General features: G+C 41.4%; 1 protein-coding gene across 1 annotated transcript in view; it reads left to right on the plus strand.

The window, feature by feature from the left end:
* The first annotated feature begins 4,230 nt into the window (after positions 1-4,230).
* Agps (alkylglycerone phosphate synthase) overlaps positions 4,231-24,260 on the plus strand; it is a 99,756-nt gene continuing 79,726 nt past the window's right edge. Inside the window, exons 1-3 of the mRNA XM_032903522.1 lie at positions 4,231-4,576; positions 21,948-22,037; positions 23,157-23,247. Coding sequence (XP_032759413.1) covers positions 4,281-4,576; positions 21,948-22,037; positions 23,157-23,247 — 477 coding nt within the window. The 5' untranslated portion in view covers positions 4,231-4,280. The remainder of the gene's footprint in view (positions 4,577-21,947; positions 22,038-23,156; positions 23,248-24,260) is intronic.

Below are 24,260 nucleotides of genomic sequence, written 5' to 3' on the forward strand. Positions count from 1 at the left end.
TAGGTTTCGTTCTTGGACCCCACATGGCAAAAAGAGAAAAAAACCAACACCCACAGTTGTTCCAGATTGCCACAGGAGTATACACACAATAAAATATCATAAATTTTTCTTTTTAGGGTAAAGAAATGATTTCTCAGAAAGGTGGTAACTTCAGTGGGGCTAGAATTTTTACTACAACCCCCATTCTTCCCATTCTCTGGACATCTTCCAAGCGCACATTACATGATAGGAGCTTTGTATAATGGTTAGAAGCAAGGTGGCTCACAAGGGGCTATCTGGTATACAATGTGCCAGAAGTTGTATCGATATGTCTACATCTTTACATACAGCATTTGGGGGGTTAATAGCATGAGGTCAGTATGCAAAAACACAAATGTTTTTCCAGACACACTTGGCTGTAATAGGGGGAAGGTAGGATTCCTATATCTTGGCACAAATACATTAGCTGTCTGTGATGGTGTACTACCCGATGTGGTCGCCATGAGGCACAACATGACCATTTAAATTTAAATGAATTGGAATGTAAAAACTGGAAGGTGGACTTTGATGGTACCTGCCTACAATCCCATATTTTCGGGGGTGGAGGACAGAGAACTAGAGGTAGAAGGTCATCCTTGACTACACAGCAAGTTTGAAGCCAATCTGGGCTACACAAGAACCTGTCTCAACAAAACACAGCAACCCAACACAAAAAAGTGCCACTTATGTCCCCATAACTCCTCATTGGTTTCAGTCATGCTAGTCACATTTTAAGTGCTGAGAACAGCAATTTGGTTGTCAAGGATTGGAAAACTTTAGCTATAGAGCAGTCCCCCCATTGTGGAAGTACTGTTAGGGGCACCCTCTCCAGAGACACCCCCACCAGACAGCTGGCAACCTCAAGCCTTGAGGGCAGAAGAACTGCAAACAAGCTCCAAAGAAACAGAAAACCCCATCTGAGCAAAATTCCCTAGATGAAGGAAGCACTAGGCCAGGTAACTGGGCATAGACAGGAACAGATTTTCTTCTAAATTCCCCTCTGCAGAGACAGGGTAGGGGACCTGGCAGATTTGATGGTGGACTTTTAGAAATGTTTGGTTGGCCCAGGGTTCTTATCTTTTCTCACCCGGTTTGAAAGCTCTTCCCTGATTGGTCTCATTTCCTCGTCTTCTCTACAAACCCAAGTTCTGCTAATCAGAGTCTAATTGGTACCCTATAAATTCAGACTAAAGCCTATAGAAGGCAGAGACTCCTGTTCTTTTCAGGGGATGAGGCCTGAACGAAGAGTTCAGAATCCAGTTCCCAGGCAGCTCGTTCAGGAGAGAAGACCTTTAAGAGTCACTGGAGAGATATTGGTCCCTGGTACTCAACCAATAGCTACAGGAAGTAGGAGTTGGGGAAGACCTATTTGTTCTCAGCCTCTGAGACACTGCAGCTGCAGATGAGATGAGACTCAAACCCGCTGCTTCCAGCCTCCGAAAGCTGTAACATTCCCCAAGGTTGTCAGTAGAGGGCCACAGGCTTTTAATCCTAACACCGTAGCACAGACACAGGCAGGTGGATCTTGTGAATTGGAGGACATCTTCATCTTATCCTGAGTTGTAGGTCAGCCACGGCTGACCCCTCAAAAAAAGCAAGCAAGCCAGCCAGCCAGCCAGCCAGCCAGCCAGCCAGCCAGCCAGCCAGCCAGCCAGCCAGCCAGCCAGCCAGCCAGCGAGCGAGCAAGCAAGCAAGCAAAAAGCAAACAAAACCTCCAAACAAACCACAAAACATTTCTCAGAGCTTCTATGGCTCCCAGATAGTATCCTCCTGTGGACGAGAGCTCAAACTTATCTTATTTAAATCCTGTTTTATCCGGTTTAAAGTTGTTAATCATGATGAATTGATAATAAAGTACCTCCTATTTATGCTCTGACGTCTGTGGATACCATTCTTGGAGGAGGGTAACAAAGAACCAGGTTGAAGACCTGGCTTCCGCTGATCACTGAAGCGCAATTGCAGGAGGCAACCAAACATGAATTGCTAGCTAGAGCACTTTCCTCTGTAGCTCTTGTCTCTTTCCCTAGATTCAAAAATTTGAGCTCCTTATATAAACTGAGTATAAGTTTCTGTTACAGTATGACTTCTGCCTTCACAAAGTCTTTGGCCCTTTTGCAGGAAAAGAAATGCGTAAATAAGAATTAAATGAGGGGTTGGGGATTTAGCTCAGTGGTAGAGCGCTTGCCTAGGAAGCGCAAGGCCCTGGGTTCGGTCCCCAGCTCTGGAAAAAAAAAACCAAAAAAAAAAAAAAAAAAAAGAATTAAATGAAATTAAATGAAGACATACATCGTAAGTGAACAGACATGCTTAGGGAAACAATGCACGCGGAGAGAAAAGCGTGGGGGAAGTGCCAGCTGTACGGAGGCAAAGCCGCAGTAAAAGAACCCGAGGTTGGTGGAACAAAATGGCGGGGAGGCCACCGGAAGAAGGAAGCACCGAAGGAGGCAGATGAGGACAGATTAAGGAAGCACAGGCAAATGAATACGCTCTTGCAAGAGCAAAGGATAATCTACATTAGAGGCTATAGAACATCGAGACTCAGTAACTGATAAATCAAAACCAACGTTGCTATTTTTCTGTGCAGCAATGTCACTGGTGACATCTGAGTTTGTTTGATGAAGATAACGGAAGTAAAATATGAGGAAGTGGGAGCAATGACTGGATGAATGGAGGGGACGTCGGTTAGGAAAAACCCTTAGCTCTTTAATTCTTGGCCTGAGTCATCTCTACCTCCTCTGGTGACTTTTATCAAGCTAATGAATATGATTGTGTCTTTTTGTTCAGCTGGTGCAAGGAAGACAAAATGTTTGAGATTATGTGCACTGTACTGGAAGGTGAACTGAGGTTTAATTTTTTTTTTTTTTGAAGTAAGATCTACTTCTCTAGCAGACAATGTTGCCAAAAGATCTCTTTCCTCTATTATCAAATGCTCAGGAATGTATATCTGCTTTCTTGGTCATCCACCGAATCCCAGTCACACCCAGCAGGAGCAGATTTGCCCTGGTGGGACGATGTACACTGACGCTGAAACAGGGTTCATGAACTTAAAAGTCAGAAGAGCAAAGGGAATTCAACAGAGACCTGAGGTAGTTCTACAAAAATAGATATTACTAGGCCTTTGTAGCTTTTATATCATCTGAAAATCAAGTATAAAAAGATGCTAAGCCACCCAAATAGAGTGTCTTCATCAAACCCCTCTATTCAGGGCTCAGGGATCTACACAGAAGAGGAGGAAAGATTGTTAAGAGCTGGAGGTGATGGATGACTCCAAAGAAAGTGTCTTCCGGATACAACAGAACTAATTCACATAGGAACTCACAGGAATTGTGACAGCATGCAAAGGACCTACAGAGAATCAAGCCAGATGGAGTCCTAGAGTTGAGAGAGTGAAGTGGACACAGCACCCCACCTTTAACCCAGAAGCTATCTGAAACTGGTACCCATCATGAGCAAAAGAAAATTACTTTTCTCCAGTGCAGTCTCACTAGGTATAATAACTACACTTTAAATAAAACAAACTCAATGGTATTTTTGCAGACAACACCTTTTCAAGTAAACAAACAAACAACAACAACAACAGCAGCAGCAGCAGCAGCAGCAAGAAACCCCAAAACAACCATTAGCTTGAAGGCTGTATAAAAAACACATCTCCAAGTGGGCAAGATGGCTTGGTAGGTAAAGGTACTTGCCACGAAGTTTAACGACCCGAGTTTGATGCCCTGGATCCACATGGTGGAAGGAGTCTACTGGAAGTTGTCCTCTGACCTCCACGAGAGTGCTGAGCGCAGTGTTAGACACTAAGTAGGTGATGAGAAGCGAGACTGATGGGATACTGGCTCTATCGCTTAAAGGATCGGTTTTTGACCTAGCAGGGGAAGTAGGGTTGTTCACCAGGCTTGGCTCCATTGCCAGATCAGCAGCACCACAACTACTATTCAGGTTCTTAGGCATCTGTCCCAGAAAATAGCCTCCAGGCGCTCGGGCCACATCCAAGGACGCCACACCCATAGGTTTGGCCATTACGGGTGTGCTGTGTAGTTTGGCTCTCCTCCTGTCCCTTTGGGCCAATCTTGGATCCGCTGGAACTCACCTGCTCTGCAGGTACGCCAAGCCGAGGCGTGGCGAGGCGCGGCGGCGGGAGTGGCCGAGGCGGGGAGGGGCGGGGCGAGACTGCTGTGGGCGGGGACAGAGCCCGTTGAAGCTCCAGGCGCAAGGCCCCTGCCGCCAGTCGCCGCGGTGACTGCCGGGATGCGCTGCAGCGAATGGTCGCGCGGGGCGCCGCTCTGAGTGACCTTTCACCCGCGCCCAGCGGCCTCGGGCGGCAGCACAAGGCGGAAGCCATGGCGGAGGCGGCGGGAGAGGCGGGCGCGAGCGAGCGGGACCCAGACGCGGTCCGCGCGCGTCGGCGGCTGCGGGTTCTGTCGGGCCATCTGCTGGGCCGGCCCCAGGAGGCTCCGAGTACCAATGAGTGCAAAGCGCGGAGAGCCGCGTCGGCGGCCGGGGCGTCGCCCGCTGCTTCTCCCGCCGCGCCGGAGTCGGGCACCATCCCCAAGAAGCGGTGAGTAGCGGCCCGGGAAGCAGCTGGCTGTGGGAGGCCACGCGCGGCCTGGGCTGAGGGAGAGGAGAGCACGGGAGTGGGCAGGGAGTTGCCACGGTGGGCGGAAGGCATTCCGGTCCCTGCGAGTACATCAGCTTGCAAGTGACCAGCCTGGGAGTGGACCTGATACACAGGACCCTGTCGGGAAGGGGCGGGATGGCTTGGCCGGATTTTGGTCTCTTTTTGAAGGAAACACATTTCATGACCTCATGGGGAGAAGGTTTAAGTGGATCTCCTCTCTCGTTTTTTGATGATAGAAACTCATTCTCTATTTTGGAACGGGTAGCAGGAGGGTTCTTAATATACGAGGAAGAGGTGTATATTTGCACTAGATAATCAGATTTCTGGAAATTCTATAAAGCCTGGGTGCGGGCAGGCTGGAGTGGGGATCATTGGCACTCTGGGGAAAGGTGTTGAGTGGTTTCTGTAGGGTAGGTTACCACTTCCTTATGGTCGTGGGTTCTAACTTTAAGGGAGGAAACCAGTGAGTGAGTGAGATGCAGTAGACTGCAAGCATTAGTGACTTAAGACTTTGGTATTCCAGCTACTGATCCCATAAGAAGCTAAAAGATAGGAGTCTGAACGAAGAATGTTTGTAAAATCTTAAGACCATTGGAGGAGAATCTCTTATGTCTGATGGAAGCTGTGGAGAAATGGTGTTTTCTGAGATTATCAGTTTGGAAAAACTTGGAGAATGAAAAAAAAAAAAGATTTTGCTTACTTGAATGTGTACTTTCAAAGTGCTGGAGATGGGGCTAAATCCATTATTTTTAAGATTCTAAGCTATTAGGTAGGTGCAGAATCTTCCGTTTTACAGATGAAGAAATTAGAAAACTTTAAGACGTGTGCTGCATGTAGCAGATACCAGTGTTACAGTTTACACATCAAAAGCAAATCAAATGGACGTTAATTAATTCAACCCATGTAAGTTCTTACTGCATACACACTGTACCAGAAATGCAGGGATTCTGAAATGTGCTATTCACGGTAGGGCACTAAAGTAATACAGTATAAGAAATTTAGCTGATGATTGAAACTCATGGTTTTTGAGTATATGTATTTGTTAGAATAAAGGCTTTAATAAGCCACAGTTTTCTGTGTAAATCTTGAAGTTTGTAATGAAAACAGCCTACCAGAGGGGGAGAATGTTCATGGTAGACAAGCAGAATGGTGACAGGTATAGAAAGTGAAGGAGTAGAAACTGCCAGAAGCTGTGAGAATGACAAGGGATGAGGGCTCTAGAGGGGAAACGACATCAGACTGACTTTTCAGAAAGGACACACTGGAATGGAAATGAAGACTTGGTTGGCACTGTGATGGCTGGAAACAGATCTAGGTTTGAATTCCATTAGGCCTTTTTTTTTTTTTTTTTTTTTTTTTTTTTTACCCTCTAAACTTTCTGTCTCTCTCAGAGCTCTGTCCCCTCATTTTAAGAAAGATATAGAACTGGATGTGGTGATATACACCTTTAATCCCAGCATTTGGGAGGTAGAGGCTGGAGACCCTGTTTTAGAAAATGGAAACCAAACCAAACAAAAACAAAAAACAAAAGCGCTAATCCCTGCTTTGCATTTTTGCTTTGGCAACAGAAAAATGCAGCTGAAAGATGTTCACTGTACTGTCTGTTACACAAGCTCTCAACAGATAGCTGTGGTTGCTTATGTCCAAAGACAGACAGTGGTTATGAGTCTCAACTCTTAATGCACAATGCCGGGACTCTGAACTAAGGCGTACCAGTTTAAGAATATGAGGAGGTGCACGGTTTCCAGAATTTGGTTACTTGGTGATTGGAGAGGGTAAAATTGATAGACACTTATATCCTCTGGTTTCACTGAAGTTTTATTAGCTGTTATGGGGTTTAAGATTTTTCATTTTTTCCAATGGCTTTATACACATGGCTATTTTCTCATTTGCATGTGTCTGTGTGATTAAACATTTATATGTGCACTTAACATTATTAAATTCAGTAGGCAGGGCAGATTTCCTTAAGACTGGATTTAGTGACCTTTGCCTTCAACATTTGGAGATGAAATAGTTGTTTTTTGTTTATGTGGCCCTGGCTGCCCTGTAACTAGCTTTGTAGACCAGGTTCACTTTGAACTCTGAGATCCATCTGTATCTGTCTCCCGAGTGCTGGGATTAAAGTTTTGTGCCGCCTCGGCCAGACTGGGCAAGACTTCTTAAGACTGAGGGTAACTGCTCTAAGTAGGGGTGGTCCTTGCAGAAAGACTGAAGTTGTCAGTAGCCTAGGGACAACTGCAGCTGCTCACTTATGGCATAGGGTGGAGGTGGGAGGAAGCTCAGGATTAGCTGGGTAGTGATAACATTCACACTGTAGAACTACTCAGAAGTTTAATCAAAATGCTTGTATTTGATTCAGTGCAAAGTGCACTCTACCATGCATTAAGTGAGACATAAAACCGTGTGTTAGATGATGCATCAAACGCTTTCTCAGGGTGTGCTCATTCTACTTGGTTATTCCTTGGGAAATCCAAGTCTTCTAATTCCTGCTACTTAGCTGGGTCTCAGCGTCTACCGCAGCATGAACCAAGACTAAAGGGAAGGCACATTTTGGAGCAAGGGGGAGCTGAGGTTCATATCCAGCAAGGTTGACTACAGCTGTGCTAGGTGATTTGGGGATCTTTTGGTGATTTGTGTGTTACCCCTCTTCATTACTCAGGGGTGGGGATGGGGTGGGGTATTGCTTATTGTTGTTTGTGACTGCATATACTTATATTTATCACGAGCTTGGAGTAGTGACTTCTTAACACTTCATGCTTTTAGTCCTCTAACAGAATAGTCAGGCATATGTTTGTTTAGTGAATATTTGCAGATAAATTGCTTTATGACAAGGACTGTACTAGGGTGATGAAAAAGCCCTTTAGGAACTCACATTCTAGGAAGGGAGGCTACAGTACAAGTTCCAGTAATTTAATTAGTGACAGTGTAGATGAATGTGTGGATGCAACACAAAGGAAAGAAAGAGTAGCACACTCTCTGGGGTTAATGCTTCCTGAGGAAGGTTTGAAAAACACTGTTGATACTTTGATGGACAGATTGAATAACAAGGAAAGTGTGTTGTGCCACAGCAAGGAGCCACGGAAGTACAGGTTGCATTAGGCAACAGTTGAGTGTTGGTAGAGTAGATGAAAAGTCGGTAGAGTAGTTGGGAGTAGATGAGAAGAGGAAGGTGATGGTAGGCCTTGAGCGCTTTGGCTTACAGACAATCAGTCCTTCCATTCATGGAAGTAGTGTACAGCAGTGCACAGAGCTGTGCCCTTGTGGAACTTGGATTCTAGTTGGAGGAGAGACAGTGGACAGACAATGATAGCACGTGAGATGGTAAAAGACATAAAAGGGGGTTGGGGATTTAGCTCAGTGGTAGAGCGCTTGCTAAGGCCCTGGGTTTGGTCCCCAGCTCCGGAAAAAAAAAAGAAAGACATAAAAGGAAACAGTTGGGGAGTGGAGGAGCCTGCACCACAAGCTGGACAGGGTCTGCTTGGACCTGGGTTGGACAGTAACTGCTGGCACTAAGACTGAGGAGCACCGGGGTTGGGGATTTAGCTCAGTGGTAGAGCGCTTGCCTAGCAAGCGCAAGACCCTGGGTTCGGTCCCCAGCTCCGGGAAAAAAAAAAAAAAAAGACTGAGGAGCACCACGCAAGCAAGGCAAGGGCTCCATTCCTGAGTTACAGTCCCAGCCTACATATGCCATTCTTTAAAAACGTATTATTTAAGGGCATGGGAGACAGCCCAGTTGGTAAAATGTATGTCCACAAGCATGAAGACATGTATTTGAGTCACTGCATCCATGTAAAAGTCATATGTCCATTGCCAGGGAGGTGGAGACAGGTGGCTCCCAGTAGCTCTCTGGCCAGAAAGCCTAATCTATTTGAGTTCCAGGCCAGAGAGAGATCCTGCCAGGGGTTGGGAGTGGGGAGTGGGGAAGGTGAACAGTTCTCGAAGACCAACCTTGGAGGTATTATTTAGCATATGTCACAACTTTGGTAAATGTCCTCCAGAAGAGAGAAAGCTATGTTTACTTCTTGCAATGCTTTTTAGGAAGGCAGCCCGCTGTCTTCATTGCCAAAGGTCATTTGTACCAGCGACTTATGACAACATGTTTTAGACAAATTAAAGCTTATTTTGGTAGCTATACCAAATGGAATAGTATGGTATGAGTTCTTAGCTGGGAATTCTAGTGATGGTGCTAGTAGGAGTTTTGAGTACTTTGATGTCCAAGGCACCATTGTAAATAAAGCATGTGTACATTATGTTATACTACCTCATTTACAGGCTTGGAAAAAAGGTGGTAGTAATATGTCACTTACGGATGAGGAAGTAGGAACTCAGCTAATTTTGTTGGTCTAGTGATAGGGAGTTGTGAAATGAATGAGATGGTATTTCAGCTCTGGCCTCATTTCTACCCCACCTCATTTCCTGTGCTGTTTCCCTGTTGTTATACCGTGGTATTTACTCCTGGGGTAAAGTTGTCGGGTTGCTTTTCTTTGTGTGCTAAGCTTAAAACCATTTGTGATAATAATAGTTGAATACTGTGTCTTGTATTTAATGTGTTAGTGATGTTGTATTATTGATAAATTAGAAATATCCCATCAATGTGAAATTCAACATTTAGGAAACTGTAAAAAGGTAGGCTAGCTGCTTATAAGTCAATGAGTAAGTTTTGTTGCTCCCTTGTGGGAGAAGACTGTTGGTAATAAAAGAGATCAGGGAGAATGCAGGAGAACCAAGATTAGACGAGAATAGGAGGGGTCTTAGAGGCTTTCTGCTTGGTTTAGACTGTTTGGAGTAAGAAACCTTGATGTATTAATCTTCAGTGTACACATTGACATAAACCAGACCTTTACAAATGTTCCTCATGTCCAGAGATTACAGTGGAGCTGTCTCCCCAAGTTCACTTAGAATATCTGGGAGGAAATTCAGTGATCTGCTTTTAGGCTACAGAGAAATCGAATGCTGTTGTAGTCCCATGAGATACTTTGTAGAACTTTAAAAGCAGATATTAATCCTTTGTTTTCTTATAATTGAAAAGATTTCTGCTAGTTGTATGGTTAGTATGTTAATTTCAACCCTAAATTAAATCAGAGGATCTTGAGTCCACCCTTGAGCAACATAGTAATGGCTGTCTTCTTTTTGTTTGTTGGATTTTCCAGGATAAAGTCTTTTCCAGTGTCTGAGTCCAGAAGCAGCTGAGTACAACAAGACATACCAGAAATAGAAATGTTGGTTGGAGAAGTTGTTCAGCAGTTAGGACATTACTGCTCTTGCTGAGGATCTGAGTCTGGTCCCCACCACCCTCATGGTGGTTCACAACTATCTCTTACAACTCAAGTTTAAGGGGATTTTACACCCTCTTCTGGCTTCTGAGAGCACCAGGCAGGCATGCTGTACACAATAAACACAGGCAAAACACTTACACACATTAAAAAATAATTTAAAAAAGGAAGCGAAATGTCATCTCTTATTGACAGAACATGCTAATGTTTACTCTGAATTAGATGGATTATGTACTAGGCAGTGCTAGACTTCCTCTGTAGGGAGATAGCTCTGGGGGCTAGCATGAGAGTATTTTAAAGAGAGAAAAGATTAACGCAGGTACTTGGTGCTTTCTCTAAGAATTCATTGAGTATTCTGATCATCTCTGTCCTGAGAAAGAATGAGCATGAGACTTGGGGACAGACTTCCATACTTGTGTTGAAGTCTTCTAGGGTTAGAAACGGGAGTTGTGGAATGTTTCTGAAGAAATCAGAGAAACAGGCTAAAGAAGCTACAATATCCTTCATTTCTTGTTGCTGTGTGCTGCTGTCACCATTGCTCCTGCAGAATGTCCCACAGAAGCTTTAACTGGGTAGCTTAGGACTATGGAGAATCTGTCTCAGCCAGTCCTTTTAGGCCCATTTCTCGTTCTCTGACACCACAATGTCCTGTAGTTCCGTACCATACATTCTGTAACTGGATCATCCTTTCTTCTTCTTCGACGTTTGTTTTCCTCCAGATACAAAGCATATTCTTTGGTGTTGCATAGATAATGTGGGAATATTACATGGATCAAAACCTTATTTGAAGTGTTCTAAATATACACATGTATATGTGTGTTCATGTTTATGTGTGTGCATGCCTGTGTGTGCACATGCATAGGAGGCCTGATGATGATAATGGTATCTTTCTTGATTGTTCCCTACTTTATTTATTTAAAAATTTTAATAATTTGTACATGAGTGTGTCTGAGTAGGGGTTTGTGCACATGAGTACAGTGTCTGGGGAGGCCAGAAGAGGGTGTCTGATTCCCTGGGACTGTTGTTACCAGCATTTGTGAGCTGTCTGTTATAGATGCTTGGAATTGAACTTGGGTGATCCACAAGTGAAGTACAGACTTAACCGCTGAGCCGTTTCTCTAGCCCCACATTTCCTTTTTAAAAAGGTGAATTGATTTTTTTTTTTTTAAATTACATGTGTAGGTCTCCAGCTCAATACCTCCTTTTTAAAATGGTCAGAAGAGCACATTGGAGTGTGGGTTCTGGGAACTGAACCTAGGTCCTTTGCAAGAGCATCAGGTACTTTTAGCTGCTGAGTCATATTCCAGTCCCTATTTTATTTATTGAGATGGGGCCTCTCACTGAACCTGGATCTTGCCAATTCCTGTATTTTAACTACCTAACTTGGTTTTGGAGTCCTCTGATTTTGTGCCCTAAGCTCTGTGATTACATATAAAAGAGTTTTATGTGATTGCACATAAAAGAGTTGCTTTCCTAACTCTTTTTATGTGGGTTCTGGGCATCCAAACTCCAATCTACTCTTGTATAGCAAACACTTTTATCCACTGAACTATCTTCCCAACCTGATGTCTACTTTGAGTCAGTGTGTGTGTGTGTGTGTGTGTGTGTGTGTGTGTGTGTGTGTTGTGCAAACATGTGGAGGCCAGCAGTCAGTGTCAAGTATCTTCTTCAGTCATTCTTTTGCCTACCTTATTTTTTTCAGTGTTTTTTTGTGGAAGCTTACTAGTTCACATACAACCAGTAAGAACCAGTAAGGCAGGGCAGCGAGCCCCAGGGTTCTTCTGTCTCTTCCTTCTAGTGCTGTGACCACACATACATAACACTGTGTCTAGTGTTTTTTTTTGTTTTTTGTTTTTTGTTTTTTTTTTTTTTTTTTAATATGAATTTAGAGGATCCAAGCTCAGGTCCTCACACTTGCATAACAAATTTTTTATTGATGGAAGCTGTAATTGTTCATTTCATTCACTTTGACTGTTGAAAAGTATTCCAGTGTCTTTGTTAGGGCTTTATTGCTGTGAACAGATACCATGACAAAGGACAACATTTAATTGGGGCTGGCTTACAGGGTAAGAGGTCCATTATCATCAAGCCAGGGGCATGGCAACGTCTAGGCAGGCATGGTGCAGGAAGAGCCAAAAGTTGTGCATCTTCATCTGAAGCCTGCTAGAAAACTGCTCTCACATGGAGGAGGAGGGTCTCATTGGCCACTCCCACGGTGACACACTTCCTCCAAGGCCACACCTACTCCAACAAGGCCACATCTAATAGTGTCACTCCCTAGGCCAAGCACATGCAAACTACCACACATTGTATATCTATTACTATAGTTGGTCCACTTTGTTATTAATGGGCATTTGAATAATTTATACCTTTCATTTTAGTTGTTTTAATACGAAGTTTGTAGCAGTGAATGTTCTATATATATTACTGGAAAGAAGAGGCTAAACTGATTAGTTTCATATTTAGTGAGTTTGGTTTTCAGTGGTGTAGTCTCCTTAACCATGCCAGTTATTTGAGATAACCAGGTACTAAGTCATTCTTGTAAACTAAGTAGGAATTTAAGAAGGTTGCATTGTGTGTATGTGCATGTGTGTGCACTACAGATGTGCGTGCATGCACATGCACCTGCCCGAGTGCACATGTGAAGTCAGAGGACAACTTTGTGGAGTTGATCCTCTTCTGAATTTAAATGGCTTTAAGGATTGAACTTGGGTGCCAGGTTTGCATGACAAGTAGCATCATCCTCTGAGACAGGAATGCTTTCAGTGTTTAAGTATTTGTGAACTTACAAGATTTTGGCTAAAAGCATAATTCTAAATCTGTTTCCCAATTATACATTTAATTTTGAGTTACAAGCAAGTCATTATTGGCCATAGTCTTATGTTTCATGAGCATATAAAGGATCAGGTTTTGTATTGTTTTCTTAAATTAAGACTCAGCATCTGCCTTTGATTCTCAAGCATTTTTACAGTTAATGTTGAATTTTTAGCAGTTGATTGTGCTTTCTTATTAAAGAAAACTTGGGTTTTCAGCAACTCCGTTACTACTGATGAGTGTTCTGCTTTCTAGCTGTGATTTGAAGCTGTAGATGCCATTGTGTCATTCACTGAACAAACTGCTCTGTGAGTACGTGTGATATTTTGTTCTTGTAGCATGCTTGAAGGTACTTACCAGGGGTTTTCATCAGAATACCAGTCCTGTTCTTGCCAATCACCTCACTGTAAGTCTCTGCTCTTTTTATAATTATTCAGTTAAAAACTGCATACCGGGGTTGGGGATTTAGCTCAGCGGTAGAGCGCTCGCCTAGCAAGCGCAAGGCCCTGGGTTCGGTCCCCAGCTCCGGGAAAAAAAAAAAACAAAACTGCATACCATTAAGTAGGCAGTACTTATGTTCTGAAACCTGGAGTAAAGCAGTAAGAATTACCCAATTCATAGACTTTACAGTACCTGCTCAGCTTACCTGGTTGGAATCTACATTTCTTCTAAAGGGCTTGAACTCTGCTAGAATCCAGCTTCAGAGCTATTAAAATACCACCTACTTTGCTAGGGCTACTAAAGATTTCATGTAATTGGTTTCTTAATAAAAGGAAATCTAGTGTTTTGGTACATGTATTGATTAGGATGATTGGTTTTAAGCATTAATTTGAGTTAGATGAAAGTGGAAAAGATGAATTTATTATTGGTTTTTATTATTTTGTGTGTGTGTGTGTGTGTGTGTGTGTGTGTGTGTGTGTGTGTGTGTGTGTATACAGGGAATTTAAGCCAGGCCCTTGTGCATGTTAGACAAGTGCTACATCATGAACCATTCCCCCAGTTCTTAGTTCATTTTTCTACATCTATTTCAGCCTCATCTACTTGAACTGTAGTAGCTTTCACTAATCTTGTTTGAACTTTTAAGGTGCTATCTCTTCAAAGACTCATTTTAAAATTGATAACTATTGGCTAATTTAAGTGAATGAACGCTTTTCTGGTTCTTCAACTCTACACCCATGTGCTGTGTTCAGTTATTCCCAGAACTCCATTGTTTTTCTTCATACGCTTCATTATCTAGATGCTCAAACCCAACTTGTCTCTTTAACAGCATTGAGCTTCATCCCCATCCCTTATTCGCTCTGAAAGATCAGGGACATTTCTTTAGTGGAGACTTAAAAGATGCTTATCTTTCCTGACACTAACTCAGATAAAATTTTGATTTTTTTTAATGTTGGGGTCTTGTCAGTGGTCTTTGTGTAGCTGGGTTTTCTTTTCTTTCCCCTTTTTAAAAATCTCTTTGAAATGATTTCCATTATGAGACCAGTCTTTGCTCAGGGAAGTTGAATACTGCTTGCTGGTGCTGTCTTAACTTCTGTCACTGCACAAGTGATTGGGAATCTGGCAGAGCATGCTAGACAAATACGATATAGAGGATGTGATAACTTACAATTACTGTGTACAGAGGGAAGATAGGAGAAGCATTTCAAAAGAGGCGTTTGGACCGGCTCCCTTGACTAGTAGTTCTTTGGGGGGGGAGAATGGCATTTCAGAGAAGGGGCATGGAGAGGTACAAAGATAAGCAGACATAAAAGGGCATGACGTCCCAGGAGTTCGATAACATTTTTGTGTCTTGGAATAGCTGTTAGGGAATAGCTGGAGAGTAAGCAGTTCTTTAAAGTCGTCGTTGTTACTGTTATTTTATGTGTATTGGTGTTTTACTTTGCATGCGTATCTGTGTACCATGTTCAGGGTGCCTGTGGAGGCAAGCATGTGCAGTTTTAAAACAAAATGAGTTGTACTTTGGGTGGCAACATGACGTAGAAGATACTGTCTTACCCTGTGCTGCTTTCCATTGCTGCCGCTTGCTTTCTGCTGCTGCCTGTAGCTTGCCTGCGTGACTTTCTGCTTCAGTCGTGTAGCTGCAAAACATCTTGTGCTTTCTACCTCTGCTTGGCTCTATCCTCTCCAGGGAATTGGAAGTTTACATGCCACCATCAGGAAGCCACCTACCCTCAGCTAGAGGACTGTTTACCTGCTGCCTTGGACTACTTGGTACTCATTGTGGCTGTAGTTAAGTTTGCTAGAACCAGATGCACAGCCTTCTTAGTTTGCCATATGATTGCCATACTTAGCAAGTTTACGTTTGAGAGTCATGCTGTGGAGTCACTACAAAAGAACTCACGATGTTTAAGTTGAGTTTACCATTTTATGTTGAGGCTTTTTCATAGTCCTGGGAACTTGAGGGCCAGGGCTGCAAGTTAGACACATCTATATCCTAGTGTATCAGGTACTGTTTGAATGACCAAGGACAAGTTACTGAAAATTCCTGAACCTCACCCGCCACGCCACACGTATTAAATAGGTGTAAAGACAGCTGTACTCCAGAACTAATGTAAGAAGGACATAGAACTTGATTATAAACCTTAGCTTTACAGTATGGAAGTATTGAATGAACCTGATAGAAAGCAGTAAAAACCCAGTGCTGGACTAGAAAGTAGAGAGATATTCAAGTGGCAATGGTTATCAAACCACCGACATATGCCACCTCTGCTCCAGGGAGATTGGGAAGTACTGAAGAGCGGACATGGCAGATCTTCTACATCACACTGTACTCTGTTGTCAGGATCATGGGACTCACACTTAGCAGTGACACTATCTGCTATTATTAGAAATCCTTGGTGTCTCTGAGGAGTCATGGCTCACTGTTGCACTGTGTGAAATGGTTACCACACATATTGGATTTGGGTAAATATTCTTGCATTAGAGCCAAGTTCATTGATAAAGTAATTTAAAATTTTTGTGCTTGTAAGCCTAACATGCATAAAACTAGGAGGTTGTATAATAGGTAACATTTACTAAGATTTAGGTAAAAATTCCTTTGGATAGCTCTCATTCCCTTTTCTTAAAAAGCCGGGCAGAGATCTGTGAGCCTCCATGCTGGGATGCACATCTCCACTCCCTGTCACTCTTTCCCTTTCCACTCTGACCTCTTGTCCCATTCATTGCTGAACTCTCTGAGCCCACCTCTGCTGAGTGCAGTGGGCTTTTGTTTTCTTTCTTTCAGTGCTAATCTGTGGGCTTGGAGAAGGTCGGTGAGAACAACTTGATTTTATAGCACTGACCTTAAGTATTGTGTTCCTTGTTCAGTAGATGATTCTTCTATTCTTGACTTCTGCTGACACCTTAAGGTAGTGCTTACTATGTGTGGATGGCCTTGTTGGAATATCCTAATAGTGCTTGCTCAAAATGTGGATTCTGAGCACCCACTGCTAGATATTCTAGTCATAGGTTAGGTTTAGGGTGGCAGCCAGAGCTGTGCAATTAAAGTGAGTAATGTTTATACTGCTGATATGATTGAATCCATCTCTGTCTCTCTCTCTCTCTGTCTCTCTCTTTCTCTGTCTCTGTCTCTCTCTGTCTCTCTCTCTCTCTCAAGTGTGCAGAAGATATTGGGTGTCTTTATTGCTGTCTACTTTATGGCTTTGAGACAGGGTCTCCTAATCCCTTATTTCTACCCCTCTATGCTGGCTTACAGGCATACTACCATGCCTGGCTTTTATGTAGATGCTGGAAAATTGAATTCAGATCCTCTTGCCTTCACAAGAGGCTAATAACTACACAAGTGGCTAATACACTGAGCCATCTCCTAAGTCCCTGTTCCAAACTTTGTGAGGCTAATTTCCCCCCACCTTAGTTACTGGAAGCAAAGATAACAATCTTAACTAACTGCTACGAAGTAGAAGGGACTGCTGCTGGGTGTTAATATTTTAGGTAAAAAAAGGAAACATTAACATTCATGGGTGCCCATAGAGAGGCAGATATGTATACATGTTCTATAAAATGCACAGTTAATTAATTTTCCTCTCTTAAGTGCTGTTACACTCTGGGTCTTATTCCTTCTTTTCTTAGTATTCAACACTATTTCTAAATTTTTTTCTCATTCATTTTCCTTGTTTTAAATTTTTTTTAGTTAGTATATAAAGTAATGGGTTTCATCATAACATTTTCATACATACATCATTGTACATTACTTTTATATACCTCCTACCCTCCAGTGCTCTCCTTTCTTCTTGCCACATAGTTTTCTTTCATTTCATTTAGATTCTGCATAGAGGAAAGAAAAAAACAGTCACCATTGTCTTAAAAATCTGGTGCCAGCATATTTCAGTGATTCTGATCATTGTGTAATATCTCACAGAATGCGTTTCCACGTTCTCTCCATTCTTAGTGAAGGAAATGTAACAGACATATTTCCTTATGATTTGTCTCTAGCACTTACCCAGGAGTTACTGCTGGATTCATAACTGGCATCACAGAGTTTTCTGCAGAGTTGCTTAGTAGTGGCACTTGTGTTTTTCTTCCTTTTAAAAACCTTAAAAATATTTTTATTTTATGTAACTGGGTGTTTGACCTATATGTATGGCTGTACACCATATGCATGCAATGTCTGTGGAGACTGGAGAAGGGCATTGAATCCCTGGAACTGGACTTACCAATGGTGTGAACCTTTATTTGGGTACTGGGAATTAATCCGGGCCCTCTGGATGAATAACTAGTGCTCTTAATTGCTGAGCCATCTCTCCAGTACACCTCCATGTTTTTGGTAACAATTCTCTTTATTATTAAATCCCATATTTAAGTTTGTATAGACTGGCAACAAATAGCAAACTAACAGCTTACTGCATCAGAGGACTAAATTTGGCAGCTAGCACTGAAACACAACAGGGGCATCCATGGAAATTGGCATGCGCTAAAGCATGACATGGTAGTGTGCAAGGTTTGTCATGAGGCATTTTGGATAGGTGGCAAGAGTGTTGCTATCTTGTTGAACCATTCTAGAACCCTGATCTTGGCGGAGTCCTGGAATTAATCATTTAGATCATATAGCATATTTATCCCCACCAAATTGGGACCCAGTGGATTTGTCTGCTCTGTCCTGCACTGTGCTCCCAGCTCATTGACTGGATGGACGCTTTCCATAGTTCTAGTTCTGTGATGAATTAGACTTCAGGTTTTGCAAGTGGAGGTTCTCTCAGGAATATTCAGAGATGGCACAGTCGTGCACAGAAAGCACAACTAGTGCTTGATGCTGTTCCTTCTCTGTGTGGGAAATAAAAGTATAATCTGATAAAGGTAGGGTGGTGAGTTTTATATCAGACAACAGGAAATAATACATGATTCAGATACTAATCAAAACCTAATAATGGTCATTTTATTTTATAAGTCAGATGTCACATCTCACAACCAAGCATATATAGATTATTGTTAAGGTTTTCTCTAAAATAACTCAAACTGTTGTATATGGTGCCAAGCTTTTTATATTAACTCCCTATTGTTTCACTGTCAGATTCAGGCAGTGTACATTGTGAACATTTTTGAAAGCCTTCTTACTGAGTTTTTAAGAATAATTTTGTAGGGTTGGCAGTCTAGTATGAAGATGACTTTAAATTTATTTCAAAAGACCTACATTTTAAGTTAAATAGAATAAAAGTATTATACCTTTTCCCCCTTTTAATCTTTACATTTCTAGTGAGAATTCCACTTCATTTTTCTTTTTAATAAAGAAGTTGGTGGAAATAAAACTTCATTTGTAGGATTTCCCTCATTTTCCCTCCCCCACCCCCCCATCCCTGGCTGACCTTAGACTAAGCTCTGATCCTGTCTGAGCTTCCTGACTATTGGCATTACAGGCATATGTCACCATCTCTTGGTCTATGGGAACTTCTTATACTGTATTTTTTTCAAGGCGTGTGTATGTGTTGCTGTCTTTCTCATCACCTCTTGTGTCACACAGTCTCTTTGGTTGTACCAGTCTTGACTGAGTCAGTCACAGAGTAGATCTGTCTTTATAAAGGTCTGAACTAGAAAATCTTGAGGAGGGTGGGTTTCTGCTCATTGTGTCCACGTGGGATTGACTGTATTGGAAGTGGCTGGCACCGACGTTGGTTAGCTCGGCCAGCGCTGAGGCTTTAGTGGCATTTCTCTTTTTACTTTTCCCAAAGCTATTTTTCTCATTTCAGACTGTAGCAGATAGCTCACAGTTCTGAGTTGAGAAAGAAGTAAGACATCTTTTATTAGAATTTTATCAGAAAAGATTTAAAAGTTATTAGCTAATTGATCTTTAAAAAAGTTGTTACCCCAGAGTAAAAGTAGGTGAGATAACTTTTTCCTTTTCCTCATTTTGAATACCACGCTTAGAAAAAGTAATGGTATAAGCCGTGCACTAAACCCAGAATCTTGTGACTTATTATTGAAGAGGAGTGGGGATCTGATGATTTCTCTCCAGGGGCAGACTCAAAATTGAGATCTCATTTAAGACTAAATAAAAGAACTTCTTATGGATTAGTAGTAGCAATACTAAATCTAAATACAGTATTTCAACTAGTGACTGAGTAATAGGCCTGGGGTGGAAAAAACGGAGTTTGCAAACCATACATCTCCTAGGAGAATACTGCCACCTTGTGTATATGTGATGCTATTCTGTAAATACCCATTTTCTTTTGCTGCAACAAGTAATTTTTCCTTTTCATATTTGTACCACTTGGTTCTGCAAGTTTGTAAAAACAGTTTTAATAGGGTAAAATCAAGCAACCTTCTTTTTGGCAGTAGGAAGAGTCTTAGGTTTGACAACATCAAATTTGGTATGGTTAGCTTCAGCAATTTGAATGCCTAAGACATGATACTAATTTACTTCTGGTTTAGTTGTGAACAACTTCTTTTTATTGGAATGTTTGGGAAAGTTAAGGATTTTTTATTCTTTATTGCAGTTTTCCTGGTGCCTTGAGATTATTATTCCAAACGGCAGAGTTTACTGTAATGGGGAAGACATCAGGCTCCAGATTGACTGATACGCTGCTCCTTGATTCTTAAATGTTTCCATCAGGCCCAGTACAGAATGACCACAGTAGGAATTTAGAATAATGCCTTTGACAAAATATTAACATGCTGAAAAGACAGCTTTTAAAATTACTTTGATTACCTGGGGGTATAGTTTAGCAGGTTTTAGATACTGTCACGAGACTGGGTTGAATGTTCTCTAGGTAAACTTCTTTATCTGGAAAATGTGGGGCAGGACACTTTCTAAGGATCTTTTTTAGCATTTGGATTTTGTAACGTGAAGCTTTTACTCTCTTTTACAAATGTTGAAGCTGTAATTCACATCAAGGCACTTGCAGCCTTTCACAGAGGAGGAGAATCAGGTGCAGGTGCTAAGAGGTTTGTCTTGGCTCATGGTTTGGAGGTTTCCTTCTGTGACTGGCAGAGCGAATTAATGATTCTGTGTCCGGGCTGTGAGAAAGAGACCAGGGATGCACAGTCCCCTTTGGGACACGTCCCTCATGCCTCTAGACCTTCTCCTACGCCTACTATGGACTCTACCGTCTCATAACACCATGTCTCTGGGGGCATAGTTATCTTTAGTTCTGTTTATTAATTTCATCCCTGGTCTTTATTATTTTCTCACTACCCCTTTCAGGCTTGGTCTGTTGTTTCCTTTCTAAGGAGTTCACTAAGTCTGAGTGCGCTCTGAAGTTTAGATATTAGTAGAGACATCTAAGCTTCCTTCTCATAACTGCCTTTGCTCTATCCTAGAGTTTCTGGTCGGGTTTGGTTTTTGTTTTTATTTGAGTCTGGGAATTTTTAAATTTCCTCCTTGATTTCTCTAGTTACACAAGAGTGCATTGCTCAATTTTCGTTTGTTCATGGAGTGTCTATAGTTTCTCTTGCTCATTATTATCTAATAAGATATACATTTTTTTCTTTCTAACTTGTTAAGACTTGATTTAGGGCCTAAAATGTAGCACCTATATTTTAATCTGTTTTATTTACATGTCTGCTAGTAGTCAAACTACCTTTTTAAAAAAGCCTTTTTAGAGATTGATTCTTTGTGAATGTTTCATCACTCACCTGTCATACTACCTTATAGTTGGTCTATTTCATTATAGCAGAACTATTAAGAATTCCTGTGTTTTCCTAGCACATGTAGAAGTCCGTTTCCTGCTCCAGTGCATCCATCTTACCTTTATTTACTTGCACTGTTAGGGACCACACCCAGAACTCGAGCATGCTGGGCTGTGTCCCTACTCAGTACTTAAGATGAAAGTCGTCTTCTAAGGCCACGCCTCTCATCTCGTTTCTGAGTGCATTACATTTGTTGGTTGTAGCTCACTGTGAAGCATGACAGCTCACTCAGTGACTGTACATTTACAGTTCCTAACATTTAGGCATTTTCATGTTTCCATTTTTAGTTCAACTAGTAATGGGCATAAGGTCTTTTAAATAATTGCGAAAATTAAAAACCAATGATATATTGTTTGGTTTTGAAATGTTTAGCAAGTCTTTTTTAAAAGAGTTAAAAATTACTTTTGGGGCGTGTGTGTGTGTGTGTGTGTGTGTGTGTGTGTGTGTGAGAGAGAGAGAGAGAGAGAGAGAGAGAGAGAGAGAGAGAGAGAGAGAGAGGAGAGCAGAGCGCGCGAGTACTAGTTGTAAGAGACAAACTGAACATGAAAAGAATGAAACAAGGGAATAAGATAAATTTTTTTGTAGTATCTTTTACTTTGCACCAGCAATGTTGGTAACATGAATACCTATTGTGAGACTAATTAAGTTAATTTTTTTGGATGTTTTGGAAAGAATACTAAGAAAAAAGGGCTGAAGTATGAGGTTAGCGTCTAAAGTCTGTAATAAGTGAATTGATCTTGGTGTTTGTCTTGTGGTTTTACCTATTTTCTTAGTATTAAGTATGGGAATGGTGGTAGTTGCTGATTGTATGAGTATGTAGAAACTCATAAAATGAAATTTAATCAATTATACACAAGATGGAGAGAGCAAGCGAGCGAGTGCATGAGCATGCCTGAGAGCGTTGTATATAGGTGTGTGCTGTGCACATAGAATCCAGAGGCGTTGGATTCTCCAGGTAGTTAGTTAGTTGTGAGCCACCCCATGTGGGTCCTGATTGCCAAACTCAAGTCCTCTGTATGAGTATCACACTGTCGACTGCTGAGCCACCACTAGCACTGGGACAGCGTGTGTATGTGTATATATACATGTGTTTTTTTCCTCATTAGGCAAGAACTTATGAAATGGAATGGATGGGGCTATAATGATTCCAAGTTCTTACTGAATAAGAAGGGCCAGGTTGAGCTGACTGGGAAAAGGTAATCTCGCTTTTAACTTCACGTTGTTCCTTCTTTTCCTTTTCTTATATTTTTAAACATAATATAAAAAAGGGCATGATAATATGATTGCCCCTCCTCTAAGCAAAAGTTACCATTTGCTATAATTTCTTTTTATCCTATAATATTTTAAATTCTGATGTCATCATAATACCTATACTTTTATATCTTTAAAACTAAGCCTTTATAATCACTCATTAATAATACTATCACACTTCCAAAGTAACAAGTTTGTTATAATATCTAATTATTTAGTCCATATTCTCATCACCCCTGTTGTTTTACAAATGACTCTATAGGTAGTTTTCTGAATCAGGATCCAAGGAGTCACCCCTGGTCCTCCATTGCTTTTGATTTATTGGAAGTGACTTTGTATATAAGTCTTGTAATTTACACTTAGATTTGGGTTATAATGAAAGATAGCACCTTTATGGTTATCTGTAGAGCATTAATTAAGAGCAAAGAGGACACAATCGTGCTGCTGGAGACTTGTTTTCTAGGGCAGGGCTTCTCAGCCTTCCTAAAGCTGCGACCCTCTAATACAGTTCCTCCAAACTATAAAATAGTCTTTGTTGATACTTCACAACTGTACTTTTGCTAGTGTTATAATATACATCAGATATGTGACCCATGTGAAAGGGTCATTCAACTCCCAAACAGGTCACAACCTATAGGTTGAGTACTGCTGATTTAGGTAGTAATAGAATTAGAGAACTTATCTGCTAGTTTTAGAGACTGGAAGATTACACTACCGCCACTATACCCAGCATGGGTTCCTTAAGGCTTCATTTCTTAGATTGTTGACTTCTGATCCAAAGACATGAGGGAAAGGAACAATAGGTGTATTGTGTAAGCTCTGGGCATGGAGAAGGTGGGTACTTGGCATAGTCACTTTAGGGGTAGTCAGTTCTCCCCTCTCTCCAAAGTTTATACACATGGAAGTAGGATCTGGGTACTCTGGAATGACAATATTTAGTAGACAAGCAGTTTAGCTACTGAAACTTTTAGGAACTGCTTCATTGTTCCTAGACGTAGAACATAAGCTTCACTTTTAGATAAAGATACCTCTCTCTAACATTCTTTATCTACTTTGTACCTTAGGTACCCTCTTAGTGGCTTGGCTTTACCAACTTTGAAAGACTGGATCCAAAACACCCTTGGAGTAAATCTGGAGCATAAAACTACCTCTAAAGTAAGCAAATAATAGCTATAATATGTTGTGTTTTTTATGCCTAAGCAATTAGTTATTGTCATAATTTGTTACATTTGTTCAGTATAATTATCTTGTGAAGCCAGTGAAATATTTAGCATTTCTTTATGTTGTCATTTTTTATTGTTATTTTGCAATACATGAAATATCCCCACTGGAGAGCCAGTTGGATAGTCTAGCCCGTAATTATGGACTGTCTTACGTGATATTATGCACTATATTCAGCTTGCGATTGTTTCTAGGAGCTGGAAATGGCTCAGCAAGTAAGAGCTCTTAATACTCTTACAGAGAACCTGGGTTCAGTTCCCAGTGCCCACATAATGGCTTGCAACAGTTGTAACTGCTTTGCTGTTTTAATAATTTAAAATGCTAGGCAGAATGTTTGTTGGGATTTGTTTGGTTATTTCCTTTTGGAAACTATAGGATAAATTTACGAAGGTAAGACCACAGCCTCCCATCCCCCATCCTCATCCCCATTAACTCTTTTTTTTTTTTTTTAAATATTTTATTTATTTATTATATATGAGTACACTGTAGCTGTCTTCAGACACCAGAAGAGGGCATCAGATCCCATCACAGGTGGTTGTGAGCCACCATGTGGTTGCTGGGACTTGAACTCAGGACCTCAGGAAGAGCAGTCGGTGCTCTTAACCACTGAGCCATCTCTCCAGTCCCTCCATTAACTCTTAATTGCTGTTCCCATGGTTCTTAGAATAGCCTGGCTCTTTGGAGTAAAATTAGTATTCATCTGAATGAATATAGTACCTTAAGAGATTAAGAGAGTATAGAAACATCACTTTTGTTTATATTTTCTTAGAGATTCTTTCCCCCAAATACTGTATTGATTTTCCTTATATTTAGTTGTATATGTTTGACATGCTGTTCAGTGCTTTTAGTTAGTGTAACTCGTCTGCTTCCTTACAGTAGCCCTCCACACTTGGTGTTAATCTTATTAATGTGTGGAGAAGCTGAGGCTCAGGGAGGTTGAGTAACAC

Source organism: Rattus rattus, chromosome 5, assembly GCF_011064425.1.
Source record: "Rattus rattus isolate New Zealand chromosome 5, Rrattus_CSIRO_v1, whole genome shotgun sequence".
In the NCBI taxonomy this organism is placed as follows: domain Eukaryota; kingdom Metazoa; phylum Chordata; class Mammalia; order Rodentia; family Muridae; genus Rattus; species Rattus rattus.